This window comes from Sorex araneus, chromosome 2 (genome assembly GCF_027595985.1).
Source record: "Sorex araneus isolate mSorAra2 chromosome 2, mSorAra2.pri, whole genome shotgun sequence".
Taxonomy (NCBI): domain Eukaryota; kingdom Metazoa; phylum Chordata; class Mammalia; order Eulipotyphla; family Soricidae; genus Sorex; species Sorex araneus.
The window spans coordinates 346,558,202-346,571,032 of record NC_073303.1 but is presented as its reverse complement, the minus strand read 5'-3'; the positions used below and the strand labels follow the sequence as shown (position 1 = coordinate 346,571,032).

The following is a 12,831-nucleotide window of genomic DNA, read 5'->3' as shown; positions in this document are numbered from 1 at the left end:
TCCTTCCTTCCTTCCTTCCTTCTCATTAAAGAACTGTGATTTTAAAAGTTATCGATAAATGAATTTTAGGTTTATAATATTTTAACACCTATCCCACTATCAGGGCCAATTTCCCTCTACCAGTGTCCCCATGGCTGGAGCGATAGCACAGCGGTTGGGCGTTTACCTTTCACGCAGCCGACCCGAGTTCGATTCCTCCGCCCCTCTCGGAGAGCCCGGCAAGCTACCGAGAGTATCGAGCTCGAACGGCAGAGCCTGGCAAGCTACCTGTGCATATTGGATATGCCAAAACCCGTAACAATAAGTCTCTCAATGAGAGACGTTACTGGTGCCCGCTCGAACAAATCGATGAGCAACGGGATGACAGTGACAGTGATAGTGTCCCCATATTCCCTCCCCACCCCAACCCCCACCATGTCCCAGCCTGTCAACTTGACAGCACATTACAAAGTGCCAGTGGGTGCAGCTCAGACTCAGCCAAACTAAAAACATGACATCAAAGCTGTACCCATGGAAGCTTCTTCTGATTATTCCTGTTCCCCATATCCCTTCAGGTAGTAAGAATCTGAATGTAAGGCTGAGCTGAGCAGGGGGCCTGGAGCCTTGGCCCTATCTCTGGGGACAGGGCACACAGTATTGGGGCCTCCCCATACCCGGGTTACTCTCCCGGAGAAATTCCCAAACCTCCTAAATGAAGTTTTTTTGCCAGCTCCTGCCCTGTTGCTCCACCTTCTCCCGTATACTCCTGTCCTTGAACCCCACTTCCTCCCAAGAACATCCATGCCCATCCCTACAACTCCAGCGAATGAGTTCATTTTGTGCATGGAAGAAACAGACCTATTTAGGCTGCTGGTGTTCTCCCGGCCCCTCCCCAGCTCAAATCTCAACCTTAGAGATATGTCAGTGAGAGCCCCGAGCCCCTCCCAGAGCAGGCAGCGAACACTTACTGGCACTGCCCTTGGGGCAGAGCGGGCTCAGTGATGAGGGTTCCCCGAGTGGAGGAATCCAGCAGTGCACAAAGGAGGAGGCCATGGCCCAGCCCCTCTCATGCCCAGCTGGTGCCACAGCTATGGAGAATAAGCTACGGGTTCCGGTTCTCCTTTTGTTTTGTCTCCTCAGGCCTCTTGGCTGCAATGCATATGTCGGAGTATGAGGTTCTCCTGTAGCCTTTGCAGAAGCAGAGTGCTTTAAGCACTCCCTAGAAAAGGGCTGAAAACCACCACCCACACCCAGGCACTGCTCCAGAACCATGCAAACACCTCGCTCCTTCTCCTTCCTCCACTGTCAGAATCCCCTACTAAGCTGCAGGTCTTCTGTTCACCTGACAGGCCTCTGTGGCCTCTGAGGAGAAAAACACTGGCTACCCACCGACAGAAATCACTCTGCCTCAGGCGTGGCTCCATGCACAAGGCATAAAGGACAGGCAGGCACCTGCCTCAAGGGCTGCTTTGCAGCTCCATCCCTCGGACTGAAGGCAGGGACCACCTGGCCCCCAACTCCTCAGCAAAACCAAGTTCCCTCCATGTGAGCATCATGCACGGCTGCGATACCCCTTCTGCAGGCTATGTCCGAACCATCCTAGGATTGAGCCCTGAGGGCTTTGGACCAGAGTTCAGAGAAAGCCTAGATTTCCCCCTCCATCGCTAGAACCCCTTCTCTGCTCCTCTGCTGCCTGACCTGGCAGACTGAATGCCAAAGTAATTCTCTCAACAGCTACGAGGCTGAGGGGAAAACAGGAAAAGCAGGGCATAATGAGCTATGCTATCTGTTATTTAGCACTGAAGACATTTCTCCAAGTAAATAAAACCAGCAAGTCCAGGCTTGGCCACTTCCTCAGTGGGAGGACTGTTATTATGTGGTTGAAGCCTTCTCAGTGCCTTCCTGGAAAAGAACCTGGCTGTGACCCAACCCCGCTCCCCCACAAGCTGCTCTCAACGGGGACCCCCTAATGGTCAATCCATCAAGGTTTCTTCCGAGCAAGTCTGTGGTCATGGGACCCTGACCGACATGGTCCCAGGAACCCAGACCCCTTAACTGCCCTCCTTATGGGACTCTCTAATTTAAAAACCACTGTTTTCTAGCAAGGTCTTTCTTTTTTTTTTTTTATTGGTCTCAACATGCCTATTCATGTCTTCATCTCCTTGGCTGTACAATTTGGAGTTCTTCTAGCACTGTAGCTTTATTGGGGGGGGGGGGGGGGAAGTCTCCAAAACTCTTGATTCATGATCTTGAGTTTCTATGAATTTGCCTTCTATTAAGTCTAAGTTTGTGTATGTTCAAAAACTTTACTACAGGGGCTGGAGCGATAGCACAGCAGGTAGGGCGTTTGCCTTGCACTCGGCCGACCGGGGTTCGATTCCCAGCATCCCATATGGTCCCCTGAGCATAGCCAGGAGAAATTCCTGAGTGCAGAGCCAGGAGTAACCCCTGTGCATCGCCAGGTGTGACCCAAAAAGGAAAAAAAAACTTTACTACATAAAATTAGCAACCAAATATTAAACTATTTTAGAAAAGAAAGAACACCAGCATAATAATTTTATGAAAATGCCTGGTACAATTATAAGCATGTCCTTACTAAGCATGAAAATATGCCCAGCACGAATCATCAGAAATGCCTTATCAGGATGTCTACAGAGACTTGGAAGGAATCTGGATCCTCTGAGGATCACTTGCCGAGACCATGGATGGCAGAAAGGATTCAGAACCAAGATAGTAGTGGGCTGGCTGACCCCACTGATGGTCCCTCCCAATCTTCAGACACTCTATGTTTATTTCCAAAATCCTGAAGGCTTCCTAAAGACCTGATATCCAGCGATATCAAGGGGGCAAGAAAGCCATGACCATGCCTTCAAAAATACTGTTACCCAAGTATGAGAGAGAACTCGGGATACCTTACCCACCCAAGGGCTCTCAGAGTGGGCAACTGAGGATAGAGAACGCTTCCGAAACCAGAGCTCTCACTGAGCGGAGGAGTGGCCAGCCAGCCCTTCCAGGCTTCCAGTGGAGCAGTGGGGCCTTTGAGATTCTGGCAAAGAATCTCACTTCCTGGAGGAAGCACAGTGGAGGTCTTACTTCAGTGTTTGGGGTCAGAGATGTGACCTGGCAGCAAAGCGCATGCCTAGCATGCAAGAGACTTGGGTTCAAACCCTGTCACAACAATGAAAAAATTTACAAATTCAACCTTTATGCTACACCTCACCTATCTTTCATGCAATTAGTCTGGAAAATGCTAGGTTTTGTTTTTCTATGGGTCTTTGTTTTGTTTGGTTTTGGTTTTTGTGCCACACCTGGTCATGACTCTGTACTCAGCACTCAGGAATTATTCTTGGTGGGGCTCATGGAATCATAAGGATGTCAGGGATAGAACTCGGGTCAGCCCTGTGCATGGCAAATGCCCTACCCACTATACTATCACTTCGGCCCCAGAATTGGTAGGTTTTCTGTTGATACAGTTCACCAAATAAAGTATTCAACACAGAGCATTAAGACATGGTGCCAAATCACAGTACAGAACAGGAATCAGAGGCTGCCCCTTCTTGGGAGGAGAAGACAAACATGCACCGGCAGCTGTGAACTGCTGTGTGTCTCACCAACACTCAGCACATTTCAGTGAGTGCGGGGTTGAATGGCCAATAGGACCGGGCTTAATTTTTCTTCTGCAGCCATCACTCTACACTCTGTTCAAGACAGAGTAAAACAGAGGTCCTGGCTAGCAGCAGAACTCAATGCTAGAGCCCCCTCCTTGCATGTGGTGAGGCCCTGGGTTTGATCCCCAGCACTAAAGAAAAAACAAAAATTGAGGTCCTGGTCCTTCAGAGATGCAGTTGTGGCCTTAGACTTAGGATGGGACATTTCCCTGCTCAAGTCTGAGTCCCAGGACTAACTAAGCTTCCAAGACTCCAGAACTGCAAGCTCTGCTCTCACCTCTGTACTAGAAGCTGGGGTGCTGGGGTACAACAGGGTGTGTACATAGTACTGTGCTATTTTCTTCGCTAATTTTCTGGGTGAACCCACAGGGAGATTGTGGAGGGAGTCTCTATAGAACCTGGGTGTCTAAGACTGAGATAAAATGCAACCATCAGCTATAAGGGAAGTCTCTCAATACTTTTCATATTTACAGGTCAACTGGAACTTCCTTCATGTTTCATTGTACTTAGAGAAACACAAGAGCTATATTTAGAAGGTCAAACATGCCGCTTATTAAGAAGAAATAAAAGTATTCTCCACCAAAACTCCAGATTCCTACTCCTCTTCTGAAAATTTCAACAACCATAAAAAGAAAAACAATTCAAAACCTCAAAATTTAAATTACAATGAGGGTTAGAAAAACATGTTTCATTCTATTTGTTTCATTTTCCACTAAAAAAAAGCATAAATATATGCTATATAAATGAGTGCTGGTTATTAAAACTGAATTAGAAATCAGTTAAGATAACTTGATCTGTAACACTTTGTCACATTGTTTACATGTTTACCTATGCTAAGAACATACTGAGTCACTGTTACTGTCACTATCATCCCACTGCTCATTGATTTGCTCGAGCAGGCACCAGTAACGTCTCCATTGTGAGACTTGTTACTGTTTTTATCCCGAAGAAAAAAGAAATTCCAGTGATTGATGGCACTACCCCTGAAGAACCTCTCCTTTAAGTGTTTTGTCTCCCAAGGATATACTTTAGCTCATAATTCCTGAGCAAGAAGCTCAAAATGGCCTCTAGAGTCTTTGCAACTAGTTATTAAACATCCAGCAGCTACTGCAAACCATAAATATTGGCCCTCCTAAGACATAAGAGGTTGTCTGCAAAATGAGGTGGGTCATTTCAGAAATGAAAACCTATTACCTGAGTACTACACTCTGAGCCTTGCTTTTGAGGTGCTCCTAGGGCAAGGGTGGGGCACCTCAGGAAGTCACCTAACAAAATCCATATGCAATAGCCTCAGGGCCAGTGGCCAGTCTGCTTGATACCCAAGGCCAATTGTTGAAAGGTTCCAACTCTGGTATAATATCCAAATGGGAACCCTTTATGTTTTTACTAGTTAGTAGACAGGAATTCCTGAAGAATATAAAATACAGGAACCAGCTCCAAATAATTAATGTCAAAATAATGCTATGCATATACATAATATAGATATATAATTTTTTGTTGAGATTAAATTCTGGAGATTTAACAAGGAGTCTTCTTTCCTTCCTGGTATGCAAAACAAGGCAGAATAGTTGATAATATGTAATACAAACCAACTGGGCCACTGTTATCTAAAGAATACCATTGGAGAGATAGCACAGGGCTAGGGCATTTGCCTTCCACCTGGCCGATCCAGGTTAGATCCCCCATATCAGGAGTAATTCCTGAGAACAGAGCCAGAGTATCCTTGAGCATCCCCAGGTGTGGCTGCCAAACAAACACAACACAACAAAACAAAAACATAATACCAGGAACCCTGCAACAAAATCTGCCTGAAAAACATCTCGATGGTATTTGCAAAATAAAGGCAGGGAAAAAAAAGAAATGATACTTTTTAAATTAACATAGCCCATTTTCAATGCAAAATGTTATGTTCTAGGAAGCTAGGCAACTTGTCACACAACTACTTTCTGGAAGAAGAAGTGAGTACACACCAATCTAATTCTTTCCACTCTGTTACGGGGAAGCCCATCTTTCCTTCTGTTGCAAAAACTCAAGCCTTAGGGAAATGTGACAAACATTCTTTTCTGAGCAATAAGCAAGGAAAATGAATTTTAAGTATATAAGCAGCCCTGCAGACATGACAGTGGACAGCAAACCTCAGGAATGGTGAGCGTGCTCTTTGCAAGGGTTTGGCAGGCAGATCCTATCTGCTCAGAGCTGGCGGAAGGAGAAGGCTTGGCAGGTGAGCAGAGGATGTGGGGATGGGGTCAGTGGCAGGGCTGCTCCCAGGAGCCATGGAAGCCTTAAACGTTGTTTGTGAAATATATCACAACAAAACCATAAAATAGTCATTCAGAGAAGTGCTGAGGATGGGGTATGGTACAGCAGCTATGGTGCAAGCCATGTGCCCAACCAGATGCGATTTCTGGTGCCACCTGGTACCCTGAGAATCACTGAGTACAGCCCTGAAGGCCCCCAGCCCTGGCGGATGGCTCAGTGTCCCCAGAGCCCCAGTCCTAGACAGCATCGAATCCTTGGCCCTTGCACTGAGCCACAGACCTGACAGGCTGAGAATCCTGGGGGTGGGAGGGAGAGGAAGGAGAAGGAAATTCTACCAAGTTCATTTCTGTATCGAGGTAGTAACGTTCCTGGCAATTCTAACATTTCAGGCGATTTTTTACTTCTGTATTCCTAAGGTGATATACAAAAAGAATACAGTATTTTTTTTAAAACTTAAGGGTTTAATTAACTGTTCGATTTATTAAAAAAAATTTTGGCCAAGTAGTATTCCACATCATAGTAATGCCACAATTTATTCATTCAGTTTCCTTTGCAAAAAGTTATTTATTAGCATGAAGACTTCATAACACTATGTACCTCACCTATTATTTTCTTTGATCTCTTATCATTAATTATATCACAAAAGTTAGTTTTAACCCAAGTTTACATTAATTTATGTAATTTGGAAAACAGAGCACAAAATTCTAAGTCTTCATTGGTTGAGTGGATCCTGTGCATTTAATACCTTTAAAGTGTTTTCAATTATACAAAACTGGGTCTCTAGCCTCTACTTAGAAATTTGCAGAAATTTGCAGAAATCTAGCAAAAAGATAAAGGCCCTAAATGATTAAAGAAAGTATAAGCTTTTCTTGAGCCAGGAGAGCTGGGGTTTGAGGCTATCCTGAAGTCTAAGGAAGGGCACATTCCTTCCACCACAAAAAGGTAGAACCCCAGCAAGGGTGCCTCTGAGGCAGACCAAAGGGGGAAGATGAAGTCACCAGAGCAAACAGTAAGAAAAATTCAATCATTTTAACAAAGTGCTAAAGGCCTGGCACTGGGGATCTCCAGGCTCTGCAGACAGGGTCTTGGCACCCACTCTCAGGCACTCCATGGCACTCAGAGAAAGATCGGGGTGGGTAAAAACTAAGAATCCTATGATGCAGGCCTGGGGGTTCCCCGCTTGATAATCAACAACCAAGCGGGAAACCAAGAGGGAGGCAGACTCAGGCCATCACTGAAAGGCTGCAAGCCAGACCCAGAACCTTCTCCTCTATAGGATGACAGCTCTGAACCACAGGTAAAGGTTTCTGCTCTTGTTAATGCTTTCCTCCAAGGCAAGTGGTAAAGAAAAAAATAAACCGTGCTGGGGAAGCAAGATGGGAAACTGTTCTGAAAACAGACCTAGAGGCTTCCAACTCCTGAGGGAGGGGCAGGATCACTGAGACAGCCCAAACCTAAGCCTGGGGTGGAAAGCTAAGATCAATGCAAGTCAGAGATGACTGATAACCCAGCCCATTGTCTCTGATCTAGAAAGCACCAATCAGGAGTAGGAGAGTTGAGAGAGGCTCTAAAAAAAAAACTCATATCAGAAAGATCTCAAGAGCAAATGAGAGAAGAAATATAGAAACAAGAACCTTTAACAAGTCAGCCCTCCCTCTTGCTACTAGATAGTGCTTTAAGGACCTTGGAAAGTGGTGGTTCACTTAGGGAAACCACAGCAGCAACCAAATCCAAACCAGCTCCAGGCACGAGCAGAGGCCAGCACACCCCGCTGACTGCCTGGCACGGCAGGCTTGCCCATTTATAGGCATAACTGCTACTTACCTCAGGCTGTATGGGCCTATACATGATGTCAAACTCTCAACCAAAAATTATAAGATGTCCCAAAAAAAGCAAGAAAGCACCAAATCCCCATCTCTGTGTCTAGAAACAAACTAAGCAACAGAACCAGACTCAGATTTGAGTCAATGTTGGAACTCTATCATTCACTCTGACTAATACGTTGAAGACTCTAGCAGACAAAGTGAAAGCCTAGCATGAACAGATGAGACAACCCAGCAGAAGGGACCTGTAAGAAAAGAGTGAACTGGAAATGCTAGAAGGAAAAGAAATAGTCAGAGATTTCTTGGTTATCAGAAAGATTCAATGCAATTGAGCAAAGAACCAGTTAACCAGTTAAGTCAAGATGAGTTGTCCAGAATGAAATACAAAGAAAAAAATAGAAAATGAGAGTGAAGACAATTGTAAATCTTTCCTTTCCTGGGCATAAATAAGATGTAAGATGATCTCAACAAGGACCCCTTTGGAGGTAAGCTCTGATGCTCTCTTAAGTAACAAATTCAGATAATCACATTCACCTAAACAAAAACTCAGCTTTTACATTTGAACATCCTAATTTAAACAATCCTTAATAATTCTATAAAGAATTACAGCAAAATATTTGATGTTCTTAGAATTACAATTGCAGGCATCTCAAAGAATGCAAAATTAAAGTGAACAATCTCTATAATAACATGAAGACAACAAAAGAAATACCAAATGTCTATAGTGAACTGGCCAAATTTTCAGTAAAGGATTGCAAGATGAAATGATTTTTTTTTTTTTGGTTTGGGAGCCACCCTCTGCTGTGCTCAGGGTTTACTCCTGGCTCTGGGCTCAAGGATCACTCCTAGCAGGGCCCAGGGAACCATATGGGTTGCTGGAATCAAACTCGATGGGCCACATACAAGGCAAGCACCTTACTCGCTGTACTACTGCTTTGGCCCCTGAAATTCAAACCCATATTGATTCCTAGCAATTTGCCCCAGGACTTGGGAGTGAGTGTCTCAAGAGCACTTAGGAAAGAGAAAAAACACTCAGAGTAGTTTTCAGGTGAGCAGCTGCTGGCAAACTGAGTTCTGAGTATTTTGTTCCCATCCTCTCACAGTATGGAAGGGTCCAGGTTAGTCCACCCACACTACATGGTAGTGCAGTACCCTGAGATGCCGGTGCCTAGAGTCAACAAAGTGGAACCTGGATGCATGTGGCAGCAAGAAGGGCACTGGGGCATATGTTCTACCATAAGCCACTTCCCCGGCCTGGCATGTCTCCTTCTTGGCCCAGTTAGGAAGGTGGCAGACTTGAAGAAAGAGCTCTCTGCTACAATACCAGGCACTTGCACGTGGGCGACACACTATTCATTCTTCCCATCCTTGTTTGTGCAGATTATTTTCTCCATTCCTTAGACAAAAAGGAATCCATTGAAGGATCCTACCGGCATGCCTGAACAACACTCACGATCCTAAAGCACGGTGAAATGATGCCCACCTTAACTTGGGGCAGCCAAGGAGGAAGTCTGGGGCATTCTAAAGTTGGGGCCTTTGTACTTCCTGACTCATGCCAGAGGTCCTGTGGCTCCTTTGGGGTCATTATTCAGGAGAGAAAAAAAATCAGCAAAATCTAGTCACAAGAGTGGAGACTCCCGGGAGACCGTGCTCACCTGCTGAGCAGGGTAAATGCTTCTGAGGCTGCTCCTGCTTCCCCTCTTCTCCTTAGCTCCTCCTCCCCTGGTCTCTGTTCCTGCCCTCTCTCTCTCTCCCTCGGTACCTCTCCTGTCTCGTCCACTCATCACCTTCCTTGTCGAGAGCTAAGTGCTCTCCTTTTCCCCATTATAAGCACATCATCGTCATAAGGGACAGGGGTAAGTCTTGCACGTGCAAGGATGCAAATTGGCTCCCTGGCACCCCATATCCTCCAATACCACTGGGTGTAGCCCTGGTAAACTCCAACAGCTGCTAGACCAAAACTCTGAGCCATACCCAGCCTGACTGATCAAGCATCACAGGAAGTAAACACTGAGCACAGCTTAAGAGGCTCTCCAAAATATTTTATAAAATAAACAGGGGTTGGAGTGAATAGTACAGTGAATGGGGAGCTTGTCTTACCTGCAGCTTACCCAGGTTTAATCCCTTGCACCCCATATGGTCCTGTGAGACCCCTGGGACTGAACCAGCCCCCTCCCCAATAAAATAAAATAAAATAAAATAAAATAAAATAAAATAAAATAAAAAGAGGGCTGGCTGTTGGTGTTTTATCCTGACTACAGTGAAGCATTTTTGTGCAAAATTCAGTTGCAATTGCAAAATCTCCTCCCATCCTATTACCCCTTTGGGGGCCTTGGGCTGTGCAGAGGGCCTATCTCCTTCAGCCAGCCTCGGCTCCTTTGCACCTGTTCAGGACAGCATTTCTCCTCACTCTTTCTTGCAAATATGGCCGCCAGCAGTAGCTGTCAGAGAATCCAGAGACCTGGCAAGGCCCTGAACGGACAGGGAGGAGCATCTGCAGCCTCACAGCACATAAGCAGAGGATGCTGGGACAGCTGCACCATGGGCAGCAGGCAATTAGATTCTCACAACTGCTGCCTCTACCAAGCATGGACATATAGTGGTCCCTTGTGGATTAAAAGAGATAATGCTTGTAAGGCACCTGCTATAGTGCCCAGAAAATCTTAAATAAATGATTATTTTGTCCCTGATGGTAGATTTGAAAGGCTGCCTCACATTCTTTTACCTCCATAAAGAAATATGCATATACAATATAACTGAACATGAAGTAGGAGTATGGAACAGCAGGCAGATTGCTATTGCATGTGTGGCAACTATTTTAAACTTTATAACCAGAGGTACAAAAGGGCATTTTCATTATTATTATTATTATTATTATTTTATTTTTTAATGAATCACCATGAGGTACAGTTACAGACTTAAAAACTTTCGTGCTCACGTTTCAGTCACACAATGATGGAGTATCCATCCCTCCACCAGTGCCCATTCTCCACCACCAATGTTAAAAGGGCATTTTCTTGGACAGAGGGTGTAGCTCAGTGGCAAAGGACATGCCCTGTATGCAGGAGATCTGGGTTCAATGCCCAGCACAGGAGAAGAGAGGGGAAGGAAAGGCAGAGGAGGAGTGGGGAGGAAAAGGGGGGGTGGGAGGAAAAGAGGAGAAGGAAAAGGAGAATAGAACTGCTTAAAGCTTCAAAGATAAAATAGAAATGGAGACAAGCCCAGAGGGCAAGGCATTTGACTTGCATGCGGCCAATCCTAATTCAATCCCCAGCACAGCTTGTGGTTCCCCAAACACAGGAGTGGTCCCTGAGCACAGAACCAGGAGTAAGCCCTGAGCACCACAGCGTGTGGCCCCTATTCCCCTGACCTAAAAAAATAAATACACTAGAAATTTATAAACTATTTGTGGTCTGAGTTTGTTAAAACCTACAAAATTGAGGCTCTCATTTGTAGTACGCTAAAGTGGGAGCAAACCTGAATTATGGTTACTTCCTGCAAGGCTACATCAGAGAGAGTAACAAAATGAAGCATCTGTGATTTGCAAATGAATAAACTGTTCCACCATAACTTTCTCTTACCTTGGACCCAATGAGAGTGTACAGCCACTGAATGGTTTCATTGTGGTTTATTACTCCATTCATCCCATCCACGTACAACATGATCTGGCCCAAAGCTACACAGAAGAAAAGAAGCAAGGAGATATTATGGTCTAATACATATAAACATAATCTTCGTGATCATACATCAGTTGAGATTTCTATCGTTTAAGCACAGGGTATGTTAAGAAACAAGTCCAGAAGGAAAAAATCCTGAGCTCTGCAATTTGCACAACCTTCCTTTGGAGAAAAAGTGTTTCGTGCCGCAGAGGAGAGCAGAGCTATTCCTGGTTTCGGGCAAATGCAATCAAGGCACCAACTCAAGTGATTGCTGTTTGGGTGCCTTGACGTATAAGTGCATGTTTTTGTGTTGCTATATCTGTGCAGCATCCAAGACGTGGCAAAGGTTTCCCCGAGACAGTGTCTCAGAATTTCCCAAAAGCAGCCTGCGATTAGACAGGCCCCAGGTGCCCGGGAAGGCCCCTGAGGGCATCATTGACCCCCTTCAGCAGAGAACAAATACAACTTTAATCTCTGGAATTCTTTTTAAACTTTTTTCAGGTTAAAAAAAATGTTGAAAATCATCAAATCCTATATTCTTGGTTAAGAAAAATCCACATATCGGGGTTATTCAAGTTTCCACATAGTGCCCTTATGCATCAAACAAAGAAAGAAACTCAGGTTTTGGCTTTCTGAGTATCAAAATAATCTTCATACCAGATAATGAACCAGCAAAAGTTACATACTGTAACAAGTCGGATTCCTAAATCTCACCCCACCTTCTAACTTTCATTTCACCCATAGTCCATTGATAAGACACTGACTTTTACCATTTACATTTCCTTTCTACCTCCACCTCTGTGAAAACAGGGTACTTAGTTTTTAGAAAATACAGAAGTAAAAATAATCTTAATACCATGATTTATAGTAATCATTTTTACTATGTTAATATATTTTCTCATATCCTTTTTTATGCATTATTCACACAGGGTTTATATGTACAGTGCTGGAAACAGTCTCTATAAAATGCTGTTGATAGAAAGGAACCAAAACAAAACAGTGGTCATAGCTAGTTCAAAGCATGCAAGTAAGTGTGCGATGTCAGAAAGCCCTCACTAGCCTCACCAACAAAAAATCAAATAACAAAACCACATATTTTTCCTGTGGAAAAATTATGCTCCTAAATATGTAAAGATTCAAAGCTTGAAAAGTTTATATTCTTGACATAATAAAGTATAATTTTTAAGATGACAGATTAAGAGTCTATTTAATGGCAAAACACTGGAGATATTCCTATGAAAATCAGAAATAAGTCACAAATTATACCAGAAACCCATGACTCTTTATCAGTGCTCTGGAATTTTAATAAGAAATTTAAAATATTGAGGTAGGATAGTTGAAAATGAATACATAATGTGTCAGTATTTGCAAGTAATATTGGGACCCAACAAAATTTTCTCCTATGATTTCATAATGAGATCTCAATTATATCCACTATCTTAT

At 44.2% G+C, this 12,831-nt stretch overlaps 1 protein-coding gene across 12 annotated transcripts in view; it reads right to left on the bottom strand.

Annotated features, from left to right (window-relative positions):
* FHOD3 (formin homology 2 domain containing 3) overlaps window positions 1-12,831 on the bottom strand; it is a 450,025-nt gene that overhangs the window by 158,949 nt on the left and 278,245 nt on the right. For all 12 annotated transcript variants that reach the window (XM_055127826.1, XM_055127828.1, XM_055127830.1 and 9 more), the window contains exon 6: window positions 11,311-11,405. In XM_055127826.1, coding sequence (XP_054983801.1) covers window positions 11,311-11,405 — 95 coding nt within the window. The remainder of the gene's footprint in view (window positions 1-11,310; window positions 11,406-12,831) is intronic.